The 24,584-nt window shown below is 52.5% G+C and overlaps 3 protein-coding genes across 12 annotated transcripts; 2 read left to right on the top strand and 1 right to left on the bottom strand.

Annotated features, from left to right (window-relative positions):
* The first annotated feature begins 1,010 nt into the window (after nucleotides 1–1,010).
* On the top strand, nucleotides 1,011–11,519 carry TIMM17A (translocase of inner mitochondrial membrane 17A). Of its 8 annotated transcripts, none has more exons than XR_009934006.1 (7): nucleotides 1,011–1,054; nucleotides 6,258–6,357; nucleotides 7,785–7,848; nucleotides 8,572–8,700; nucleotides 9,251–9,361; nucleotides 9,462–11,180; nucleotides 11,379–11,519. XR_009934006.1 is itself a non-coding variant. In XM_062509663.1 (6 exons), the coding sequence occupies exons 1-6, from the start codon at nucleotides 1,029–1,031 to the stop codon at nucleotides 11,447–11,449; spliced, it is 501 nt and encodes a 166-aa protein (XP_062365647.1). In that variant the 5' UTR covers nucleotides 1,011–1,028; the 3' UTR covers nucleotides 11,450–11,515. The 8 variants fall into 8 exon arrangements, 5 of the variants coding, with proteins under 5 accessions (XP_062365647.1, XP_062365648.1, XP_062365643.1 ...); XR_009934007.1 differs by lacking the exon at nucleotides 1,011–1,054 and adding an exon at nucleotides 5,028–5,109; XM_062509663.1 differs by lacking the exon at nucleotides 9,462–11,180 and having other exon boundaries at nucleotides 11,379–11,515.
* ADIPOR1 (adiponectin receptor 1) lies at nucleotides 11,431–19,265 on the bottom strand. Of its 3 annotated transcripts, XM_062509656.1 has the most exons (8): nucleotides 19,226–19,265; nucleotides 18,881–19,092; nucleotides 18,113–18,229; nucleotides 17,292–17,463; nucleotides 16,180–16,366; nucleotides 14,987–15,174; nucleotides 13,607–13,800; nucleotides 12,535–13,310 (listed from the first exon to the last, which is right to left on the bottom strand). In XM_062509656.1, the coding sequence occupies exons 2-8, from the start codon at nucleotides 19,022–19,024 to the stop codon at nucleotides 13,182–13,184; spliced, it is 1,131 nt and encodes a 376-aa protein (XP_062365640.1). In that variant the 5' UTR covers nucleotides 19,025–19,092; nucleotides 19,226–19,265; the 3' UTR covers nucleotides 12,535–13,181. The 3 variants fall into 3 exon arrangements, with proteins under 3 accessions (XP_062365642.1, XP_062365640.1, XP_062365641.1); XM_062509658.1 differs by lacking the exons at nucleotides 12,535–13,310; nucleotides 19,226–19,265 and adding an exon at nucleotides 11,431–11,517 and having other exon boundaries at nucleotides 18,881–19,163; XM_062509657.1 differs by lacking the exon at nucleotides 19,226–19,265 and having other exon boundaries at nucleotides 18,887–19,163.
* A 2,183-nt stretch (nucleotides 19,266–21,448) lies between these two features.
* Nucleotides 21,449–23,916, top strand: LOC134054114 (tetraspanin-18-like). The gene is made up of 7 exons (XM_062509586.1): nucleotides 21,449–21,505; nucleotides 21,753–21,947; nucleotides 22,500–22,574; nucleotides 22,817–22,915; nucleotides 22,997–23,176; nucleotides 23,428–23,511; nucleotides 23,869–23,916. The coding sequence occupies exons 1-7, from the start codon at nucleotides 21,449–21,451 to the stop codon at nucleotides 23,914–23,916; spliced, it is 738 nt and encodes a 245-aa protein (XP_062365570.1).
* Nucleotides 23,917–24,584: the final 668 nt, after the last annotated feature.

The raw sequence follows: 24,584 nt of genomic DNA, 5'->3' as shown, positions 1-24,584 counted from the left end.
ACAACTTAGAGTGGCTGCAAACCACTGGGTGGGGCAAGGCTCCTGGCAGAAAACGAGGCTGAGGAAAGAACCTGCTCTCCACGGCTCCCTGACAGGAGGGTGGAGCTGGGTGGGGGTAGAGCCCTGGTTCCAGGGAGCAAGTGATGGGACAAGGAGGAACACCCTAATCTTGTGAGAGTTTTGCAAGCTGCCTGGGAATCTCCTGCCAGCATAGACACTGTTCTCTGGATTCCAGTTCTTCCTGCCCAGGGAACTGACCGGGTGATACAAACGTCAAGTCCCAGCTAAACACAGAACGACCCGAGCATCCCCTAGGACACGTGAGGTCAGCCCAGCTCATGCAGCAGCATCAGGAATTACGTGGGCTTGGACCCAGACATTCTAGGCAAGGTTGGACAGGCTTGGAGCAACCTAGTCTAGTGGAAGATGTCCCTGCCCATGTCAGGGAGTGGAACGGGATGAGATTTAAGGTCCCTTCAAACTCAAACCACTCCATGATTCCATGAAATTTAGATCAGAGTGGTTTGTCCTTGGAGCAACTTGCACAGGTACTGTTCCTAAAAGAGCTGGAGAAGACCTTTGTCAGTGGGAAGCCCTTTGTCCTGGCACTTCAGGCCTGAGTCCAAAGGGTTAGATGGGGTATTGAGAAGAAATTCCTCTCCCTGTGAGGATGGTGAGGCCCTGGCCCAGGTCGCCGAGAGAAGCTGTCGCCGCCCCATGCCTGGAAATGTCCAAGGTCAGGTTGGCCGGGGATCGGGCGCCCTGGGATAGCTGAAAGTGTCCCTGCCCACAGCGGGACGAGGCACTAGATGGAATTTAAAGTCCGCCCTACCGAACAGACCCTTCACTCTGGGATTTCTCCCCTCAGGGCGCGCCGACACCCCCTCAGTCACCACGCCTGTCAATCAGCGCAGGGGTCGGGCTAGGGGCATGGCGCACGCGCAAACTTGCCCCGCCCTCTGCTGCCATTGGCCGGCGCGGGGCCCCCGCAGCCAATTGCGCGCGGGGAGGTGGTGGGGCCGGCCAAGATGGAGGAGTACGCTCGCGAGCCCTGGTGAGGGGAGCGGAGTGCGGCTGGGATGGGTAGGGTAGGGTAGGGTAGGGTATGGTGTGGTGTGGTATCCGCGAACGCTGGGACGGGGCCGGAGAGCGGTGTGGGCGCGCTCTGGGGCCGCTTCCGGTCCGCTCCCCGTGAGGGGGGGTGGGGTTGACCTTGGTGGGGGCCCCTGAGGGAGGGGGCGGAGGTCGTGCTGTGGGGCCCGCTCGGGGCCTGGGCAGCCAAGCCCCGCCGCTGCTGAGCCCCGCGCGGCCTTCCAGAGCGGCGAGAAGCTGGCGGGGCCCTGCGACACGCGCTGCTCATGCGCCTCCGGGTGCGGCGGGCGCTGCACGAGATCCCACGTTCGGTCCTTCAACACCCCCTTCCTTATCTGCAGCCGTACCTCGGACTTTCATCCTCAGCTTCCCTTCCAGCCTCCCCTTATCCTAAGTGCCTCCTATCGGCCTCCCTATCCGCAGTTCCCCTTATTCTGAGCTACTCACATTCTCGGTCCCTTCCTCATTTTCAGGCATCCCCCCTCCGCTTCCCTCCTCATCCTCAGTCCTTTCGTCGTTCTCAGATCACCCGTCCTCAATCTCCCCTCGTTCTCAGTGCGTCTCATGTCTCCCCCCCACGATGTACAGTTCCTCCAATCATCAGTCCCCCCTTCATCCTCAGCCACCATCTCAGTCCCTCCATCCTCTGTCCTTCTCTCATCCAAAGCCCCCCGGATCTTCAGCCCTCCATCTCAGCCTTCCTTCATCTACAGCCTTCCCTCACTTTCAGTCTCCCCCATGCCCCAGTCATCATTTTCTCACCCTTAATTCTTTCTCAGTTCTGTCTCTCATCTTCAGTCTCCCCCACCCCTCCTCAGCCTTCTCTCACTCTTAATTCAACCTCAGCCACCACTCAGCCCCCAAGTTCTCCCTCATCCTTGGTCCCCCCAGGCTCCCCCTCACACCCCCAGTGGCTCTGCCCCTCTCCATTTCCATAATCCTAGTACAGCTCCCCTGGTCCCCTCCATGCCAAGCTGGCAGTGTCTGAATCCTGTCATGGTTCAGCATTGTCTTTGTAGACCTAAACAGCCATATTGGCTGCAAGTCAAAGGTTGTATTTGTAGTAATAAAGGATTAAATGCAAGCTCAGGTGCAGGGTTACTGAATTACAGGCAAGGTTTCTCAGCATGGAGAAGGACTTGAGACAAGGGCCTGGAGTGACAGGCAGGACAGGGGGAAATGGATTCCCACTGCCAGAGAGCAGGGTTAGATGGGGTAGTGGGAAAATATCTTTCCTGTGTGGTGGCACCTTGGCCTAGGTTCCCCAGAGAAGCTGTAGCTGCCCCATCCCTGGAAGTGTCCAAGGCCAGGTTGGATGGGGCTTGGAACATCCTGGGATAGTGGAAGATGTCCCTGCCATGGCAATGGGTGGAATGACATGAGCTTTCAGGTCTCTTCCAGCCCAAACCATCCTGAGATTCTGCTCACCTTTGCAGACAGAGACCTGTGACTATTCAAGAGGCTTTTCCCAAACTTTGCAGGTTGCTCTATACTGGCATGTATTAAGTTTGTCCATAAACATCACCCCTGCCTTTTTGCAGCATGTAGTCTGGGACGTGAGCAAAGTCAATAGTATTTATTAATAGATTGCTGGGGGCTCCAGGTAATCCCAGTATTACTGAGATTTGAAAAGATCTCTCAGACCATCAAGTCCAACCCGTGACCCATTGCCAGCCTGTGACCCCATCTTGTCAACCAGAGAAGAGCCCTGAGTGCAACATCCAGTCATTCCTTGAACACCTCCAGGGATGGGGATTCCACTACCTCCCTGGGCAGCCCCTTCCAACGCCTGGCAGTCTGTTCTGTGGAGAAATTCCTCTTGATATCCTCCTGACCCTCCCCAGGCACAGCTTGAAGCTGTGTCCTTAATGCTGTGCAATGGAGATGTTTTGCTGCCAAGCCATGTGGGGCTGTTGGTGTCCCCCATTGTTCTGGCCCCTTTGCTGCTGGTCACTCTGTGGTCCCCTTGTTATCCACCCCTTGGGAGCTGCTATCCTGGGGTCAGGCTGGTTCCCCATGAGCTGTTGGCAGAGAGAAAAGGCCCCTTTGTTAAAGTATTGTGACATTATTCAGTGCTTATCCAGCTGTCAGGAGAGCTGCAGGATGCCATGAGGCTTGGAGGAGGGACTCACTCCTCTCCCAGGCAGGCAGAGCTGGTGTGTGGCTGTCCCAGAGCCCTGGGAAAAGTGAAGTCTTGCCCTCTGCTCTCCTCATCTCTGAGCAATCTCTGATGCCATCAGGACCAGGAGCCTGACTTTATCCACATGTAATTTCCTTACAGCCAAGGCTCCCCTCAGAGTCACGGAAACAATTATCAGTAATGTTATGCTTGTAGATAAGTGCTGGATTAACAATGGAATAATCTCTTTTCTTCTCCTTCAGTTCTTTATGAGGTCAAGCAGTGCCAGGGCTGGAGGTGTTTCATGTCAGCTCTGAGGCAGTTTGGAGGAGCTGCCAGATGGGCTGGCTCTGCTGGGATTAAAGATGTTCTCTTATTCAAAAGTTGCTCAGAAAAGCGTGGAGAGTGGTTTAAAAGGAAAGTTGGGAACCCTGAAGGTAACAGCTAATGAGGTTAAAGAGGGAAGCGGTCTGTGATTGAGATCTCATTAACAAAGCTTCAGGAAAAAGCAGCCATGATTTGTAGATTGGAATTCCTTGACTTTGTGGAAAAGGGAAGCCCACTTTACAAAATCCATTTAGATTTCCAAAAAGCCTTTTAATGAGATCACTCTTGGAGAGTTAATAAAGAGAGAGAGTTTGGATGTTTTATTCATAATAGGAGAGAAAAATCTGCACAGGAGATATAAGAACAAAATAACAAAAAATCCCTGAGAAAAAAATATGAGTTGCTTTTCATCTTGGCATCTTGAACAAGAGTGTATCTGGAACCTTTTCCTGATGGCAGGAAAGAGTGGAAGGAAGAAAAAAAAGGTTGAGTTATTGAATGCAGTTAGGGCTGAATGGGTTGTATTAAGATGAGACCGTGTGCAGACAGGGCAGAAAAAGCAGAGGTGATGAAGGATGAAGGCTTCTTGAGGCCATATGGATCTGGATGTAGCTGTCACTGGGGACACTCAGTGGTGACACTTGGGTGGGGTCCTGGTGCCTTGGGAACAACCCAGCAACCCAAGCTACAAAAGCAAAGCCAATATTGAGTGCGACCTGTGCACACAGGAGTTCCGTTGGGCAGGGGGCAGGGCTGGCTGCAGAGGAGGAGGTTTGGAAATAGGTTGTGAACAGGAGAAATCTGAAAGAACACATTTATGGGGAGGGACTGCAAATTAGAAGTACTTTCTTCAGAAAGAAAACACCTGGTGGCAAAGCCTGCAGCACAGTGAGGGGGGTTTGTCAGCCCTCACTGGAGGAGGTCTGTTAAGTGTGGAAGAGGCAGGTCAGGGATGATGTTCTCATATGCAGGAGCTGGAAGCTGTAGGGGATCCTCAGCAACAGAAACATAGCATTCCAAGTGAAATTGGAAGTGCTCATCAGTGCTTCTGCCTGACAGAAAGACTGAGCTTGCCATGGTGCTCAGATTTGTGACCTGCATGCTGTTGTAGGCTAATTTTTGCATTTTCTGATTATTGGCAGTGTAGGAGTTAAATCACTTGAGTGCTTGGCTGGAAGATCTCAATACAAGATTAAAGAAACCAAACAATTTTGTTATTTTTTGCTCTGAAATTATTCACAGTGACAACAGAAGTTAATGGCAACTTAAAGCTCATCTAATTTAGTAGTTTGGTTTAGGGTTGCAAGGCTGCAGTTCTTGGCAGAGGTTCTGAACTCCAAATTAAGGCTCCCCTGGCAGGTACTGACAGCCTGTGCTGCAGGAAGGTGCAGCTATGGAAGGTTTTCCTGGCTGCTCTGTGAAGTTGGAGCAGGAATTGTGGGTGCTATACCTCCAAGGGAATCTCTGTTTTGTTTGAATGGACTTCACAGGTCCAGGATGCATCAGGAAAAGCCTTTCCAGGTCAGCAAAGATGATTTTGAAGTCTCACATAAGCAGAACTAATGAAAAGGGTGAGTGATTCAAGAAAACATGTTTTGTGCCAACTGGGAGCTGAGTATCATGAAATATGTTACCTCACTTCTCTGTAGGTCAAGAGAAGAATGAGATCAGGGAATTTAAAGCTATTTACACTGTGTGTGTAGGGCAGAGCTGGAATTCTGCAGGAGTTTTCCATGATGGAAGTATGTCTCTCTGCCTTGTGTGAGGAGTTCAGATATTTCTGTATATTTGGTACTTCCCACTCCAGGGAAGTGGGCCAGGATACTGGCAAAGGTTGAATTTGTTTTGCTGTAATATTCTTGTTTTTTTGTTGATGCTTGCTCAGTGACCTGGTGTCCTAGTTTAAAAGACAGGTGTTTGCTAAGGAAAGCAGAAGTCTCCCTTTGAACTGAAAAATGTGATCTTTCCTTCCTACAGATTATTATGATTTTGAAATTAAGGGAGCTCTCAGGCAAAGATATGGGGGGTAGGAATAACAGTTCTTTACTAGCATATCTAACAAGACAAACAAGAACAACAGCTATGAAATTACCCACAAACAGAACAGTAACTCAGTCCCAGTGTTTTTTGGCTGCAGGCACCTTTTCCCTGAGCTGCAGTTCCCGGTGCTGGGGGTGGGCGGGTCCCGCAGAGCTGCAGGAGGGCTGGGGGTGATGGCAGCGCTGTCCCAGGGGGAGAGAGAGAGATGGAGAGAGAGCCCTCTGCTCACAGTGTCGGTCCCAGTGCTCAGCAGAGTGCTGGATGGTGGTAGGTTAAGGTGAGAGTCCAACAGCAGTGAGGATGGCTCCCAGTGCTGGGATGGCAGGGATGGGACAGAGGCGGCGATCGTCCTTCTCGTCTAAACTCTGTGGGGGAAATGGGACGATCCAGAGCCTTCGGTTTCTTCTTCTGGCTGTTTGAATCTTGTGGGGGTTTCCCTCTTCTCTCCCCTCCCCCTTGCCACCAGGGTCCCATCAACAGGTATCTTAGCATGACAATGGGGAAAGTTCCACAAAGGGAAAAGGGAAAGAACCAACCCCCAACACCTGGATATGGAACAATACAGCCACCAGGCTCAGTCTTCACCCCAGTTATACCAGTGCCAAAGTGCTGGATCCATCCCACTCACACGGTTTAACAGGATGGGAATTAATATTTTCATCTCTATTTTTCTTTTCAGTCCCTGGAGGATAGTGGATGACTGTGGAGGGGCCTTCACCATGGGGGCCATAGGAGGGGGCATTTTCCAGGCTATCAAAGGCTTCCGAAATTCCCCAGTGGTGAGTAAAATCCTCTGAAGGTGCATTGACTGCACTTTTGCCTCCATTGTTCTTTCCCAGGGAGCATGGCAGTGAAGGGGAAGGAGAGTAAATCCCTGTGCAGGGAGCGGGTCTAATTAAAGACATTGTTAATCCAGACTATGAGAGTCTGTCCTGGCTCAAGATCTGTGGGGGTTCATCTTTTGGAATAAAATTGCTGCTTCCTCGTTTGCTCCGGTGGCCTCAGTGGGAGGCCACCTCACTGGTTGCTTGTTCCTCCCTAACTGATGAACATTTCCCTCAGGATGGAGAAGTGCAGCAGGAAAGATCTGTCTTGGCTGATCTCCTGCCTGTAGTTATGTCTGCATGGAGGTACATGAAACCTGAGCTCTCCTTCCTTTCCTGGCCTTTCCCTTTCTTTTAAAACATGGAATGACTCAAAGAAAGGATATTTTTCTCCTTCAGATTTATATTAAAGGGTATAATTTTCTTTAATTAATCTCTTATTTAATCATTGCCCTTTTTATTTACTCAATTTTTTAATGCTCAGGTTTGGTTTCAATGCAGGAGTGAGTAAACATGGAAGTGAAGTTTTGCTGATGCAAGTCGGTTTTCACTTTCAGGATATCTGCTGCAAAATTTTGGCTATAAACCCACTGCAGAAACATTTGATAAAATAAGATCCAATTGCTGCTTGAACATTTGTTTTAAAATTTCTCTGACTTCATATATAAGGTGTTTTTTATGTTACTCTGACAATAAGCTGTTTGTTTGAGGTGGGTTTAATAAATAACTGTTTCCAAACTAGTCATATCCTGCAGACACTTCACTTGAAAAGGACTATGTGCTTAATTAGATTCTTAATTTTGCTTCCTAAATACACCTATCCCCATTTCTGAGTGATTGTAACAAAAATAAAACTTGGTGGATATTCTTTAAATTGTATTAACGTGTGGGAAAAAGTGTAATTGTTCTGTGGGATCCTGGGTGATATGTTGAGTATTGGACTTTGTAGTCAAGAGAAGCAAAGTAATGCTGAGCCTTCCAAAGACACCTACAATTCCACCTGCAGGAATGACAGAACACAGGACAACTAGTGGGATTGCCCATCAGATAGGATGAAAAAAATGATACATGTGAAAAAATCACTGCTTATCCTGCTAAAATGTTACTGTAATGCCTCCTTCAGTCCCATTGGGCTATTCAGACTGTGAACCCAAATTGTTCCCTGCCTAGTGACTGTAATTCCCATTTACACCTGACAGGAGTATTGTATGGGAGTCATAAATAGTGAAATAGATGTAAAGCACATTTTATCTCAGCTTCTCACAGCTGCTGTGTGGGGACAGCTCAGAAATGTGTTGGGCCTGTGGCAGGTTTTTGCAATATAGACTCAGCTTGGCTGTAAGATTTTACTGTTTTATTTTAACTGAATTCTCTTATTTCAGGGTGTAAACCACCGTCTGCGGGGCAGTCTGACAGCCATTAAAACCAGAGCTCCACAACTGGGAGGTAATGAATTTTGGAGTTTTGTTGCACAGAATTGACTGTTGTTTGATAACAGAGTTTGGGAATGTAACATGGTGCAGCTGCATTGGCACCTGAGCTGAGTCTCAGCAGATTTGTTGGCCCAAGTAATGGGTGAATACAGTTCTGATATATCCAAAGTGAAATTAGATGGGGAGGAATCAGTCTGTGTTCCTGGAGTGATAAGCCAGCAGTAATAACTGGTCATATCTTAAACAGCAGAGCTCTCCTCTTTAAGGAGCCTCTTCATGGTCTGGAGAGGGTTAAGATAAAACTAACTCATTACAAGAAATGATCCAGCTTGGATCAAAAATAGAACTTGGGGGTGTTCATACATTTGCTGTAGGATGCCAAGCTCCTGATACCAGAGGAGCAGGGTTGGGTGAGGTGTGAGGTGTGACATGACTCTGCATCATTGTCTGTGAGGAAATATGTTAAAAAGTGATAAATCTGACTGTGTTAGGATGAAAGTTCCATTGTAATCACAGTTTGATACATTTTCTGTAATTGATAGTAGGTTAGTGAGATGATATATAAAATGGGGGAGTTGGAAGTTTTCCTGTGTTGATTTTAACCTGTATTTGGCTCTTTATGAGTTTGAATTTACTTCACGTCTGAGAGGGAGTACAGTAACACCACGGCATCTGTTGTGCAGCACCACTGGCTTCTCTACTCTCTCAAATGTGGCTTTGGTTTAATTTGGAACAGGGAGCTTTGCTGTCTGGGGAGGTCTCTTCTCCATGATTGACTGTAGTATGGTCAGAATGAGAGGGAAGGAAGATCCCTGGAATTCCATCACGAGCGGAGCCCTGACTGGAGCCATTTTAGCTGCAAGAAGTAAGAAACTGGGGATATCAGTTGAAAATCTCCTATATACAGTTCTCATTGTTATAGCAAAGCAACTTGGAATTTGCAAATTGGAGTTTGCTGTCTCAGATGCTGAAAAATAATCTGAAACTTTTCTCTTGTGCTTAAGACAGTAATAATCATGTTCCTGGTGTTCCTTGAAGGGAGGATGGGGGGATTGTTATCCTTTAATGCAGGTTATTATTATCCATTATTATTATTATCCATTATCATTTGATGCAGGTTAATGTAGGCAAAATTACTGCTCTGAGTCTGCTTCAGGAGAGATTAGGCATGAAGAGGGTGGTGAGGTACTGGCACAGGGTGCCCAGAGAAGCTTTGGCTGTCCCATCCCTGGAAGTGTCCAAGGCCATGTTGGACAGGGCTTGAAGCAGCCTGGCATAGTGGAAGGTGTCCCTGCCATGGCAGGGGGTGGAACAAAATGATCTTTAAAGTCCCTTCCAGCCCAAACCGTCCTGAGATTCAATGGATTCTAACATGTAGCAAAAATAAAGTGTTGGTTTGTGCTTTTAATTTCCAGATGGCCCTGTTGCCATGGTCGGATCTGCCGCGATGGGAGGAATTCTCCTGGCCCTGATTGAAGGAGCTGGAATTCTCCTGACAAGATTTGCCTCCACACAGTTCCCAAATGGTAAGGAGCCAGCAGAGGATGTGTCAAAAGGATTTGCTTTGCTCATGTGCCCCTGGCAGTCATCTTCTTACCGTAGAATGAATCTGCACTGCCCTGCCAGTTCCTGAGGCTGTGGAAAGCCAAGGAGGACCTGCAGCTACAAGTGCTGATGACACGAGATTATCACTAGCTGCTTTCCACTGGGAGACTGGAGGTGGCATGGCTGAGAGCAGGGATGTCCCTGCTGTCCCTGGCTTCTGCCATGCACCTGGCACATGGTGATAGAAGGGTTTTACTCAGGGGTGGGACACAATGGTTTGAGGAAATGGCAGGCGGCAAGTCGTGGAAGAGAGGAGTGGTTCTGGCTGGCTGTGGTCTGCGTGGGGAACCCCGGGGTAAATAAGAGGATGTACACCTGGCAGGGACAGATATATGATTTCCAAAAAAGGTGGTGGTGATTCTCTTCTAAACTGCTCTAATATCTGCATCTCTTTTTATTTTCCTAAGTAAAATGCAAGCAGAGCTCTCGCTGAGTCAGAAACTGTTGCGTGAATGCTTCCTGTGGAAAATCCTAAATACCCCTGTCACAGAATCTGAGACTGGTATGGGGTGGCAGGGACCTCAAAGCCCATCTCATTCTACCTCCTGCCCATGGCAGGGACACCTTCCACTGTCCCAGGTTGCTCCAAGCCCCATCCAACCTGGCCTTGGACACTTCCAGGGATGGGGCAGCCACAGTTTCTCTTGGGCAGCCTGTGTGAGGGCCTCACCACTTTCACAGGGAAGAATTCTGTCCCAGTATTCCATCTAACACTGCCCTCTGTCAGTTGGAAGCCATTCCCCCTTTTCCTGTGACTCTTGGCCCCTCTCCCAGGTCTGTTTCCAGCTCTCTTGGTGCCCATTTATGCACTGGAAGGGGCTATAAAGTTTCCACAGAGCCTTCTGCTCTCCAGGCTTAACTCTTCCAGCCTTTCCTCATAGGAGAGGCTCCACCTGATTTTGGGAAGAACACAAATCATTAAGAGTTAGATGAGTAGCAGTCACTTATTCCCAAGGGACTCCTCTCCTGGGTTTGTTCTCCAATATTCTTCATCCAACCTAAACTATGACAATTTCTGTTCCTTAAAGATGCTTGAAAATTAATCTGCCTTGGAGAAAGTGTATCATCTGTCCCTGACAATTCTCTCTGGATTGGCCCACCATAGCTGTGTTGATCCCTCCAGTAGCAGGCAGTGGAACAGGAAGCTGACTACACATTTGTTCCATTTCACTGGTTGCTTTATTGTTGGGCAAGTCACCATAGTTAAACCTTTCCAGAGGGGCCAAGGTCACCTCAAAGGCACTATGTGCAAGTTTCCAGCTCTTTTAGATGATTGGAAAGGTTTCCCTCTCCCTGCTATGGTCCATTTCCCTGTTAGAAAACCTTGCCTAGTACAAGGTGTCCCTGCCCATGGCAAAGGGTGGAGCAAGATAAGCTTTAAGTTCCCTTCCAACCCACATCACTCCACAATTCCATAATTTTTTGAAACTTGGAGAGAAGTGGTTTGTCTTTGGAGCACCTTGCACAGCATACTTTTCCTATTAGAGCTGAAGAGGGGCTTTGGACAAGGTCCTGGAGCAACAGGATAAGGGGGAATGGCTTCTCACTGCTAGAAGGCAGGGTGAGATGGGATATTAGGAAAAAATTCTTCCCTTTGAGGATGATGAGGCCCTGGCCTGGGCTGCCCAGAGAAACTGTGGCTGCCTCATTCCTGGCAGTGTCCATGGCCAGGTTGGACAGGGCTTGGAGCAGCCTGGACTAGAGGAAGATGTCTGTGCCCATGGCAGGAGGTAGAATTGGGTAAGCTTTAAAGTCACTTCCAACCCAAACTAGTCTGTGATTCTATGCAACTTTTAAAACTTCTTATGAAACCCAAACAATTCCAGGATTTATGATTAATTTAAGAGGGTTTTATATAAACCAGCTGTGAATTCTGTTAATAGGAAGAGTCCCCTGCATTTTGGTACTTACTTGCCTTTTCCCCTGTCCCTGCTCCAGGCCCACAGATGTCAGAGGATCCATCCCAGCTCCAGCCATCCCCGTTCAGCGACTACAGACAGTACCAGTGATGATCCCCTGCAGCCTCCTCCTTCTTCTCCTCTTTCTCTTCCTCTTCCCTGTTCCTGAGTGGTCCCACCTGGAAGATGCGGAGAGGATTTGTACTTACACCAGTGGTTGTCCCTTACACACCATGCCAGGAGGACCCGCAGCATTTCTCAATGTCAAATGGCTCAGGAGAACTTTTAGAAAAGAAAATCTATTTATTCCTGATATATTCCATTGCTGTAATGTTACATGTCTGGTAGAATACAAGGAAATTTGAGACAAGGACCAAACGGAGTGTTGTCATCCTTTGGACACAGACTGGAGTGAAAGTCTTGGAGTTTCCTCTGGGATGTCTCACCTGCAGTGAATGCAGCTGGAATATAGCCTCTTCCCTGCTGGATTTAGGTTATGGGGCTAGAGGGGGAAGCATTGCAGCTGTTGCCAGCACAGCCTCCTGCTTTTCATCTCCGATCCTGGCCTGAGCAGAGTTACCACATTTGCTCTGCAGTTTTGTCCTTAAACTCCAGCTGTGGAAGCCCCTTCCATCTTGCCAGCAGTTACAAAATCACATCCAGGGAGCTGGCAGTTCCTGATACAATATCCAGCCTGGAGGTTTTCCAGAGTGGGGCCATATCCAAACAGTTCAGCAAAAGGACACCCCCACCTCTGGGGGATGGCAGAGACAGGTGCCACAGGAGCTGTAGTGGCTCTGCTCACAGTCCTTCACCCATAGGTCAGGCATTGGCCTTCAGCTGCCTGAGCTGGGCGTTACTGTGCTGGCATCTGGAGGGATGCCACAGCCATCCTGTGCACCACAAGCCTCTGACTGGGGCATGGTCCTGCACTGTCCCCACCCCAGCCAGGCTGCAACACCTCTTCTGCCCTCCTGAGTCCCCAGGGTAGTCACAGCTCTGGAGCTGTCACCAGCTAGGGCTGAGTTTCCTACCCTGTCATCACCACAACAACCCAATTTCCTGTTTTATTCCAGCCCAGTCCAGAATTCACTGCAGCTGGAGGGATCCCAATGCCCCAGGGCCCTCCTGCCCTGCTCCTGGAGTGCCCAGAGCCCTCTCTCCCCCCACCCCAAAAATGGACATGGACACAGCAGTGACACTGAACTATTGACCATTTTATTTCAATCAGCTACAGCAGCTCTACATTCCCTACAACACTGTCCTTCCTCCCTCCTCCTGACAGTGACGGAGCCGAGGACTGCAGTGGCAGCGTTTTGTCTTAAAGCTTAGTATTAAATATTAAATATTCTTTCATTTATGTTTACATTACTTTGTCAAGGAAAACAAAACAAAAAGGACAATTAAAACTTTAAATTACATGAGTGCGTGCCTGTGCCTGGGGCTGCCCCCGCCAGGTACTGCTGTGGGGAGATATGCAAAACTCCTGGTGCGTGAGGAGCAGAATGTGCTCGGCTGTGTGGGAGCAGGGAGCTAGCTGTTCCCTGTGCTGTCAGAGCAGCAGGTGATCCCGGTGCAGCTGAAACACTGTTCGAAGGAGTCGGGAGCCCCCTGCAGCCCCAGCGCAGTGTGTGGGGAAGGAGGTGATGATTTGGTCAACGAATTCACTAACCATTTATCCATTTCTTATTTGTTTTGTTTCTTAAAAAAACAAAACAAAACAAACAAAAAAACCCCAAACTAACAAACCAACAACCCCAAATGGTTTTGAGTCTTCCTTTGATTTTAGCAAAGACAACAGTTTAAAAAGCACTTAGGAAGCTTGTACTAAAACCAGGCGCTCTTAGAGGAGAGAGTCATCTGTGCACCCCCCTTCCAGGCCATAACGGAATTCCTGCAGGTTGGACACCCCATAGAAGTGGACAAAGGCTGCAGCCACCACCAGCACGTGGAAGATCTGATGAGACTGGAACTGCAGGGAAGCAAAACAAAAGCCTTTACACAAAACCAAAGGGGGCAGCGACACTAACACCTCCTCCTCTTCTTCCTCACTACTCCAAGACTGTCCTCTGCCCTCTGCTCCCCACTGTTGCACCCAGCAGTGATTCCTACCCTGTACTTTGCCCTGCCCACACACAGAACCCATTCAAGGTTTGCCTGCTAGCATGTGCTGAGGCACAGCCAGACACCCCCAGCCTCCAGCCCCTCAATACCCCCTCCCCAGATCCCAAAGCTGCACTCAGACAGCCCCTTCACCCCCACACTCACCCAGATGTCAAACTTGCCCGGGAAGAAGCGCTCAGGGATGCGGGCAGCGTAGAGCCCAGCGCCCGTGATGTACATCACAGCCATGAGGAAGAACCAGCCCATCTGCCCCACCGTGGTGGCCTTCACAAAGCCCTCAGCGATGGTGAAGTGCATGGTGGGCACAACCCCACTCAGTCCTAGCCCCAGGAACACGCCTGCGGCCCAGAGAGGAGGTCAGGGAAAAGAGCTCAGTGTGGAGGGGGAGCTGCTCCTCGCACCAACTCCCCTTGATCCCTAATCCTGTGCTATGGAAGCAGCTTTTCACTGAATTCAAAGAATATCTCGAGCTGGAAAGGACCCATAAGGATCATTGTGTCCAACTCTTGGTCCTGCATTGAAGACCCCCAAACCCCACCCTGTGCCTGAAAGTGTTGTTCAAACACTCCTTAAACTCCAATCCCCATGGTACTTCTACACAAAATTAAGGACCCACAGCTCCACATCCCAGACAAACAACTCCTGTACTCGCTGGGTAGAACACACCCAGTGTTTCTTATGCAGGGCTGCAACAGCTCCCACTCCTGGCTATGGGAATGGACATTTTGGAAGGTGCCAGCCCTTTGGATCACACCAGGAACACAGAGACCCCTTTCAGGACAGTAATTTCTTGCAGCTCCTGAGGAAGGAGCTCAGCAGCTGAAATGTTGAACTCTGGCCTCTGGTGACTTCGCAAAGAACAAGTGACACCATGGTGACACTGGCCTGGAGAGGCTCTGGGTGGCACTCAACTGGATCCTGCTTGTGCTGGGGGCACAGGATGGAGTGGGGAGGAGCCATGGGGACATAAGTCCTGCCTGTCCCCTGCCCTCATCTGAGGGCTCTCAGGTGGCCTCTGTCTCAGCATGGTCATTCCTCACTCATGTAGTCAGGACAGTGCTCTGAGAGACATTTGCTTCAGGACTCTAGGAGTTGGGGAGGGAGGTGTCTCCTGGTACTCAGTGAGGCTGATGGGACATGCCGTGGGGGTAAACTGGGGTGTGGGGCTAGAGGCAGCCCACCACTCCACTCCCAGGAAGGCAAGGACCAACCAGTGTGTCCCTGGCAGGGAAGAGCTCAGGAATGCCTTCCTCCTCTGCCTCAGCTGCAGGCTCCTGCTGCTAAACTGCTTCCCGGAGAAGTCAGAGAAGGCACAGCCCCAGCCTGCCCAGGGCTATTTTTAAACTCCAAACCTCAGGCTCTGCTCAGAAGATGAATCCCCAGCACAGCAAGAGAAGGCAGGAGGCTGCTCCCTGCAGTGGAGTGCTGCTTGAGGGGAATGAATCCTGCAGGTGCCCCGAGCTTCTCCCTACTGGAATCTGCCCAAAGTGCCTCCCAGTACTTGGGGGAGTAGGGAGCTCCTACCTGCTCTGGTCTGCCTGTGCTTGGGGGTGGCAAATCGGTCCCACTGTGCCACAATGATGGCAGAGATACCCAAGACACAGACGATGGAGAGGTAGATGAGTCTTGGCTGTGGGGAGCAGTAGAATGAGTAGTAGAGCCACGGGACGAAGCTCCCCATGATCAGCAGTGCAATTCCTGAATAATCCAACCTGCAGCCAGGGTGCAACGACAGAGAGCCACAGGTGAGCCCCAAAATCCACCCCCTCTATGTGTGGGAACTCTCCAGGCTGCACCTGAGTGGAAGTCACTGGGCAGGAGGGGTGTGCTGAGGTCCCATCAGGGCAGGTGCAACAGGAGAAAGGGCCTGGGCACAGTGGGAATGCTGGGGAGCAGCAAGAGGAGGCTGGAGCTCAAACCACTGGGAACAAATCCCTGTGCACATGGATCTATGATCCTCTGCTCATCTCACCACCAAAACATAGTCCCTGCACTGCCCACACTGCCTTCCCAGGAACACAAGTGCATTCCTGGTGGAGTTGTTCTGGAGATAGGATCCCATGGGATCTCTGAGGGTTGTGCAAAGGGTTGTGCAGGATTCCCAGCAAGTGGCACCCAAATAAATGCCTTTAACAGCCATGTGTGAGCAGAATGTTATTTGAAAGCTTCACTGCAAAGGCTGACGGGAGCTTGACTCTTGGAGCAGCCCAGGAAGAGACACAAACCACTGACAAGCCTTCCCACTCTGCTGGGAATCATGTTTGTGTTCCTTCTTTCCATTTGGTTTCAGTCCAAACTGGATGCAAAATAGAGGTTTTTACAAGCATCCAGTAAACTGGGACCTGCCAAGCTGGCCATGGCCCCCAGCTGCCCACTGAGAGCGAGATCCCTCCTCAATTCACCACTATGAGAGGCACAGTCTGTTCCCTTGGGAGCACAAAGGCCACTCCTTTGGGAGCCAGGATCCTGTTCCCTTGGGAGCTACAAAGTCCCAGTATCTTTATCATGCACCTGAGGCCCCTGAGCTGACACATTTAAGGTGCTCAGACAGAACACTCCAGAACCCTGTTGTGGTTCCCCTCAGTTCTATGCTGAATTGGGTGGATGTTCCCATCCCCCAAGGATAGAACATTTGGGAGCAGTGATTTCCAATAGGAAGTGCTGCAAGAACCCAACACCTCCCAGGAGACCACACAACCACATTCATGCTGACTCACTTCGAAAAAGTCCGTGAGACCTTCTCCGAGTGACAGTAGACAGTGTGGAAAAGCCAAGAGAAGCTGAGGCACAGCACTGCTCCCAGGAAAAACATTCCAAACACCACCTTCTCTTGGAGAGGAGCCATAAAGTACATGTTGGGCCGCAGCATGGTCAGGATCCCCAGGCAGAGGAACAGAACAAACCCTGCAGGAACACATGGAGACGGAAGTCAGGGGGACAGTGGCAGAGTTCAGCAGAGCCAGGATAAGAACAGCCCTGGCCATGCACCTGGATGTATCCCAGGGGTGCTCAGTAACCTACAGTGGGTCCTTGGCTGAGGCCTCTGTTAGCGCAAACAAGGGCTGGGGTCAGGGGAAGGGGCAGGGACAGGGCAAAGAGCTGCTGAGCTGCTGTGTTCCACAGGGCCATGGAAATAGGAGTGGTTTAGGTGGGAAGGGATCTTAAACCTCACTACATTCCACCCCCCGCCATGGGCAGGGACACCTTCCATGATCCCAGGGTGCTCCAAGCCCCATCCAACCTGGCCTTGGACACTGCCAGGGATGGGGCAGCCACAGCTTCTCTGGGCACCCTGGGCCAGGGCCTTGCAACCCTCACAGGGAGGAATTCCTTCCACTATCCCATGCAACCCTGCCCTCTGGCAGCAGGAAGCCATTACCCTTTGTCCTGACATTCCAGGCCCTTGTTCAGAGTCCCTCTCCAGCTCTCTTGGAGCCCCTTTATGCACTGGAAGGGGCTCTAAGGTCTCACTGAAGCTTATTCCTCTCCAGGCAAAGTACTCTCAGCATTCCCAGCCTGTCTCTAGATCAGAGGAGCTCCAGCCTGCAGAGCATCTCTGTGGCCTCTTCTGGACTCATTTCAGAGGAACATCCTCTGAGGCTTCCCTGTTTTGCCCAGGACACATCTCCCCATCCCACTCCTGCAGTGGCTGAGCCCAACCCTGGTCCCTCTCTCCCAAGGGGCTCCAGGGACTACATATCTGATCCTCCTGCATGCACAGGATCCATACAGGGAGCCCTGGGCATGGAGAGACCCAGCACTGAGCCATTTCTGACCCTAATGCAGGCCTGAGCTCCTCCAGCCCCAGGGCTCCCCCTTCCCCAGTCACCCAGCAGGTGTGTCCAGATGTTGCCTGTCTCAGTGTGTATCCGGAAGATGCTCCGGAAGCAGGCACGGAAGGAGGGCATGGGGGGCCGGTGTCCGTGCAGGAGGTAATCATTGTCCTTGAGCCAGTCAGGCAGGACGTCGTATGGGATCACACGCCAGCGTCCTTCCCACACCTGCAATACACCAGGGGAATCAGGGCAGCCCGGAGTCCCAAATCCATGGGGAACAGCCCAGCCCTGGGATGCTCCTTGGGGAGAGGAAGTTTGGTTTCTCCAACACCAGATGCCCAGCGGGACCCTGTAAGCCGCCTACCCATGTCCTGCACTTTGCTCCTCATAACCCCCCCAGGGAGTGATTTTACCCCCCCTCAGTTCCCACAAGGATTGACCCCCAGCCCCCAAAGCAAGTGATTCCAGGACTCCCCCGCCAGGGAGTCAGGGGCGATTAATACCCTCAGCTTTGACCCTTCCACACCCACAGACTGTTCCCTGTGGTGGGAACTCCAATTTCACCACGGATTAAGCAGAGGAGCCAGGGCGACTGCAGGCACCGGGTGACACCCGGGCCGGCACTCGGGCTCCCAGGCCCCACCCAGGCCAGCAGGAACACTGGGATTGCTCCCAGGTCCTCACTCACCATGGCTGGGCCAACCCGCATCCTGGCCATCCCCTTCCCGGGGATGCTGCTGGGAGCAGCCCAGCAGAGCTGGAGCCAGCTGCAGCCACGTGGAGCTTTATCCAGACACATCCTGTCACCCCAAACCCAGAGACTAGGAAATCTGCTCCAGAATCAAGACCAGGGGATCGCCACAGGCTTCTGTACCTTGTACACGAACTCTTCCATCTTCTCCATGGCATGGTGAGCCTGCAGGGGGAGGGTCAGCACCCGCACCACCTCCTCCTCCTCCTCGCGGGCCGCGGGGCACGGCGGGTCCTCGGCCTGCAGGGAGAAGAGCCGGGAGGGAATCGTTCCAGCCCCTGGGAGAGGAATCATCCCTGCCCTTCTGAGAGCAAGAGGGGGTGCTGGCAGTCACCCCTCTGAGGGGACGGGCAGGACCCGCTGGTCACCGTCGTTTATGCAACACACTGCTGCCTGACCCATGCCGGGCACACTAATCTCAGATTCATCCTGTCGAAAAACGGGATTACCACCAGGGATTTTCATCCCTACAACCAAGGCTGGAATGGAGACCCGAGCCGGCCAACCCGAGCAGAGCAGGCTCCGACCTGGGAACGCTCTGGTCCCGGGACAGCTCCTGCTCTCCTCAGCCGGGAAGGGGCTCTGGAAGGTGATCCCCTGCCCCGTGGAAATACTGGGGCACCGGAAACACCCTGGGAACACCCGGCAGAGACACCGCGATCTCGGTGACATCCCTGCGAAAAACTATCCCGGCTCCCATGCCTGCTCGGGCAGGAGCAGAGTTTGGGCCGGCTCGGAACACGGACCGGCCCGAGGAACTACACGGAGCCGTACTGCTCTAGCTATTAATGGGATAACGGGCAGATTCCCAGGATAATCCGCGGGGACAGAGAGAGGAGACTGAGCCAGGCTCTGGATCCCCTCCCGCCCGGGGGTCTCGGAGGTGCTCACACTGGCCGCGCCGGTGGGTCCTTGGTCCCCTTTCTCGTCTAGGAGTGGCCCCAGCTCGGCGAGCTCCAGGTGCGCCCGTTCCCGCTCCCGGCCAGCGGCCGCCAGCCCGCTGCCCGCCCCGGCGGGGGCCTTGCGGGACGCCATCTGGGCAGCGGGTGCGTGCGGTTCCGACACAGGCGGTGAAGGTCCCTCCGCGTCCTTCTGCCGCCGCGCTGGGGGGGCGAAGAAGCACAGTTACCGGGGCCGGAAGGACAGGCGGCAGGGCTCTCCCCGGTGGGCTGGAAGCAACGGCCCCGCCCGTCCCGGGCGGCACTCGGACTCCCCAGTCCCCCGCCCGTCCCTCACCGGCCGCTACATCCCGCGGGCGGCGGCGGCAGCAGCACCGGAAGCAACACTGAGAGACCGGGAACGCGCAGCGCCGCTTCCGTCCTCGGGGCCACGCCCCAAGGGCCCCACCCTGGGAAGAGCGCTCGATGACTGGTCAAGATCACTGTCTATCGCTGTTTCCTCCCGCCCCACCGGCCGCCGCCCGCTGTGATTGGTCCAACCGCCTCTCTAGGCGGCCGGTGGAAGGCGCTCTGGCCGCACCGCGCAGCTTTGCAGCTGCGCCCTCGGCTGCCCCCTGCTGGTACCCCAGGGATCCCGCGGGAGGACGGAGCCTCGCGGACCTCGGGGGCTGCGGTGACGCTGATACCGTCTTTAAATTGAATTAACTGCCCCTAGGATGAATTCTCTCACCTTTTGCAAACGTAACTGTCTTAATTCAGCTTCTCCATCAGAAGATGCTTTAATGAAGAAAATAATTTTGTGTTTCAAGCATTAAGTCACATCACCAAAATAAATATGCATTAGGCAGGCAAAGAATATGCTTTAGATAGGCGTGCTCATGTAAATTTTACTGTATTTAAACTTTTATCCCTCGGTGTGCTTTGGGGGAAAATTTGGGGAAACCTTCTCTTTGTACCCGGGGCAGAATAAAAAATATTTCCTTTCTAACATGACTCTGTGATTTAGAGAGCTCCTGAGGTCGGCAACAAGAGGCAACGGACCCTGTCATCCATCTGGGATGTCCCTGTGTCCCAGTAGCCCATAGTCCCATCTTGGAGTGACTTTATCATGCTTCTATCCCCAGTTGTCTGTTCTGTTGGTGTTGAATATTGAGTTCTGCAGCTTTAAGACTGGTTCCAGGAGTAAAGGGAGAGAGAAGAGCTGTAGAGTTTGTTATCAGAGACTGCACTTGCTCCCCCACATGCTTCACACAGACTGTGTTTTGTGCAGTGGACAGCAGGGGAGAACTCTCCTTTGTTCTTTGTTGGTTAGTTTTCCTGGCTAGCTGAGGCAAAGAAGCTCCCTAAACTGTGTTTTCCCCCTTTTTCTTGGAATTGTTTCAAACCTGGTCTGGACTGAAAACCCAGAGGAGCACTGGGAGCTCACACTTGTGTCCCACCAGGCCTGACCTGGGCTGTGGCATTTCCCAGCACCAGAGGGACTGAGAACAGCCTGAGTGAGCTGGGATGCAACCCACAGAAGGGACTCTGCTGAACTTGTCATCTCTTTGGAGTAGCGAGAGGTTTTGCTGTTTAGTATTGTTCATTTTTGTGCTGAGAAGTACTTTGCCTGTTAAATAAACAGGTTTTTTCCCACTTCTCTCTGAGAAAATATTTCTCCAAACCTGTTAAGAGAGGGAGTGCTTAAATCTGTTTCCTAGAGGGACCCCATTCAGAGGTTTCCTCCCAAATTTTCCCTAAACCAGGACACCCCTGCAGCACCACCTGCCTGCCCACAGGTCCCACATGTGGCCATTGAGGGCTTCCCCAAAGGGCCACTGCAACAATCAATGGCCGAGGTCACTCCCGGCCTGGTGGAGCAGCTCATCTTTCCCTGCCCGTGGGTTTAATTTCTGTGGCTGACAAGAGCCAGAGACTCCCGGCCGCCAGCGGCACAATGGTGGATCCTGTTCCCCATCAATTATTCATGGCCTCATCATTGGAAGGGATTTCTTGGGGGCTGTTTCTGGAGAGGGAAGAGGGGAGGGATTTTCCGACCTTCGTGCTATTATATAGATGCTGGCAGCACCAGGAAAGGTTGGAGGTACCTGGGTCACCCACTATTCCTGCAGGGTGAGTGGTGTGGAGGCTGAAGGGAATACAGGATTTAGAGAGGACATGGGTTTGGAGGGGACATGGAGTTTGTAAGGGACATGGGATTTGGTGGGGACACAAGGTTTGTAGGGAACATGGGTTTGTAGGGGACACAAGATTTGTAAGGGACACAGGATTTGGAGGGGACACAGGGTTTGGATAGGACACAGGACTGGAGACATGGGGTTTGAAGGGGACATGTGGTTGGGAGGGGACATGGATTTGGAGAGGACACAGGTTTGGGGCTTTTGGGGATTTCATGGGAGATGGTGGGGATAGAAAATTACCTGGGAATTTTGGGAGGCTGCATCCCCCACATTCTGCTGGACCCATGGGGTCCAGGACAAGTCAGGGCTGGCTGTGGCCAGGGCTCTGCTCTCCCCTCCATAGGGACAAAAACTGCCGTGTTCCCCCTCCTGGTGTCCCCATGGGTGTCTTGAGCTGCATGAAGTACCTGATGTTCATCTTCAATGTGCTGGTGTTTGTGAGTCCACCTGGGCCCTGTGGGGTGCAGGGGTGGAAGGAACCTGTGCTTGGGGAGTGACAGCTCCAGCTGGCTTAGGGGTGGGTGACACTGGTCCCAGGGAGGGAAACAAGGGTTGAAGCATCCCCCATCCACATGGGGTGACATTGCCATCTGGATCAGGGGTGGGTGACACCCATTCCCAGGGAGGGGATCAAACCTTGGACATCCCCTGAGCCCATGATCATCTCCTGACCTCCCCCTGCAGGCTGGGGGGACATGCCTAGCAGGCATGGGAGTCTGGGTGGCCGTGGACCCGGCTGGTTTCCAGGACATCGTGGCTGCCAGGGCTGTGCTGAGCGCAGGCGCATGGCTGCTGCTGGTTGTAGGCATTGCCCTGTCCCTGCTGGGCTTCCTGGGCTGCTGCGGGGCCCTGCGCCGGAGCCGCCGACTCCTACTGCTGGTGAGGGAGGGAAGATGGGTGGGAAGGGGATGAAGGATGTGGACAGGGGGCACTGGGGGCAGGAGTCACATGCTGGAGGGTGGTGGGGGATGCAGGTGTTCCTGGAGGAGCCAGGAGCTGGTGTTCCTCATCCTCAACATGTCCTGCCCTCCACTCCCCACCTTGTGAGCCCAGAGGATTTATAAAGCCACCAAGTAGGGTCAATTCTCTCTGAAGCCACTGGGTTATCCCATATGACATTTCCAAGATGCTCCCCAGGGTTTTCCAAGATTCCCTCCCCACTGCTGATGAGGGGCAGAAATGCCTGTTCGAACATCAAGATCCCCATTTCTTCAACAACCCCAGTCTTGTGCAGACAGTGCTTGTTTATAACCCCTGCATTGCAGCCAGTGGTCAGAGATGTGGCATCTATCCCCAGGAGCTGTACACACATCCCTGGTCTCAGGGACACAGGGCACAGGCAGGGCTGGTGCAGAGGAGGGCAGGGATAATGTGAGCAAGCTTCTTGTGGGATCAGGCTGGTCTCTGACTCCTTCACCTGTTGCCTTCCAGTTCTTCATCCTTGTCAGCCTCGTCTTCATCACGCAGCTCATTGGGGCTGTTCTCCTTCTGGTGCACTGGAAACAGGTACTGGCATCATCCCTAGTATCACCAGCCTCCCTCTGTCACACTGTGGCCATGGCTCAGAGTCCACCAGGCAACTGGGACTGGTGTAAGGACACCCTTCCCCTCAACTCCATCATCAGCACCACAACACAAAGCTCAAAGCAGGTGGGGGGGGATCGACTGCCCAATTCCCCTCAGAAGGAGCTGGTGCTGCTGAGCAGAGTGGGAAAGGAACAGCCCCAGCCCTGGTGCCAATTCCACAGGTCCAACCCGAGCGATTCCTGTCTGAACTGCAGAGGAACTATGGTGGGGATGAGGGTGCTGAGGTTTTCTCCACAGCCTGGAACACCCTCATGGTCACGGTGAGCAGCTGGCAGGCTCCAGGGGGACACACAGGATCCAGCAAGGGTGATCACGGTAATGGTGTTTCCCTTCTGTTCCAGTTCTCGTGTTGTGGTGTTTTGGGACCTGAAGACTTTGGGAACGGCTCCCGCTTCCAGGAGCTGCATCCAGAGATGCCATGGCCACAGGCATGCTGTGTCCGGGATGGGCTTCTGCAGGCGGGAGAGGTCCTGGGCTGGGAGCAGTGCCAGGACAGAAGCCCTGGCTACATCCACGAGCAGGTACAGCACAACTGCTGTGTCCATGTCCCTGTCCGAGCCTCAGCTTGTCCCAGGCTCACAGAGCAGAGCATAAGGGACAGAAGCCTGGGACATTGCCTGGCTGTGCTTCCACAGGCCAGTGGTTCCCAAAGTCCTCAGCTTGTCCTGCCCCACAGGGGACCCCCCACATCCCCCTGCAACCTGGTCGCCCTCTGTGCTCCTTGTGGCCATGGGGCACACGAGAGAGCCCCTCCCTCCTCTCTCTGCCCCAGGGCTGCTTCTCTACCTTCGGCAGGACCCTGCAGAGGTACATCTCTCTCCCTGGGACCTGCAGCTTAGCCGTGCTGGGCATTGAGGTAATGAGGGGGGGCAGGGACAGGGCAGGCAGAGTGCCCACTCTTTGTGGCAGGGGGGTTACTCAGTGGGCAAGGAGAGCACGAAGGAACTCAGGTCTGTCTCAAGGTACAGAGCCTGCTCTCTGCTGCAGATGGGGCAGGTGAAGGAACAAGGAAGGGCTTGTTTTACTCCCTCTGGCTCTCCTCAGCCTGGTGTCCCTGTGCAGCACCAGGACAGCTGGCCCAGGCCCCTTGAGGGACACAGCAATGGCCCCAGGCCAGAGATCCTCCAGCACCTGTCTACTTCCAACTGCAGCCAGGGCCAGCCTGGCCCAGCTGTGTTATGGGGCTAACCCTCTTCCACCTCCATTGTTCCAGATCTTTGCCATGTTCTTCGCCTTCTGCCTTTACTACAACTTCGACTGAGTGGGACAGGGACATGGCCAGGGCTTTGGGAGCAGCTGAGAACACAGCCTTTCCTTATCCAGCAGAGATCAGCTCATCACTGAGCTTCATTTCTTCCCAGGCATTGGGAACCTCACTGAGTCCTGTCTCTGCTCCAGAGATGGGCCTGACTTGCTTTTCTGGGAGCAGGGACAGGACGTGGGTTAAGGGAACCTGCAGAACAAGAGGCCAAGCACCTGACTTGCTCCTACTGCAATCTGCTGCCAAGCCCTAACCTTTGGAGCTGTGGAAGCACCAAGAATTATCCTCCTTAGCCCACTCCTCTTGCACTCTTCACCCTGCACATCACACTGCTAACATCCTGCTCTTCCACATCCATCCTCCCAGATCCCTCAGAATCCATTGGGCTCTTCCTCACCTGCCATAAGCTGGTTCTTGTTACTAGCCATCTCCTGAAGACACAACAGAGCCAAGACACCATCCAGGTTATCCTAAATGGACTAACTGGAACATAACAGACTGCTTTGGAGAACCAGAGCTGTAAGACTTGAGTTTAATGACTTAGCCTTTGAGGTTACATGGGAAATCAAGCCTTTCCTGGGAAAGGATTTCCACCAGCTGATTCTGATCTGTCTGCTGCTCAGCTCCTGCTCTCGGTTGTGAAAATAGAAACTGAACTACTTGGTGCT

The sequence above is a fragment of the Cinclus cinclus genome, chromosome 27 (assembly GCF_963662255.1).
Source record: "Cinclus cinclus chromosome 27, bCinCin1.1, whole genome shotgun sequence".
NCBI lineage: Eukaryota > Metazoa > Chordata > Aves > Passeriformes > Cinclidae > Cinclus > Cinclus cinclus.
Note: the sequence above shows the minus strand (reverse complement) of the source record. Positions and strands in the feature narration are given on the sequence as shown.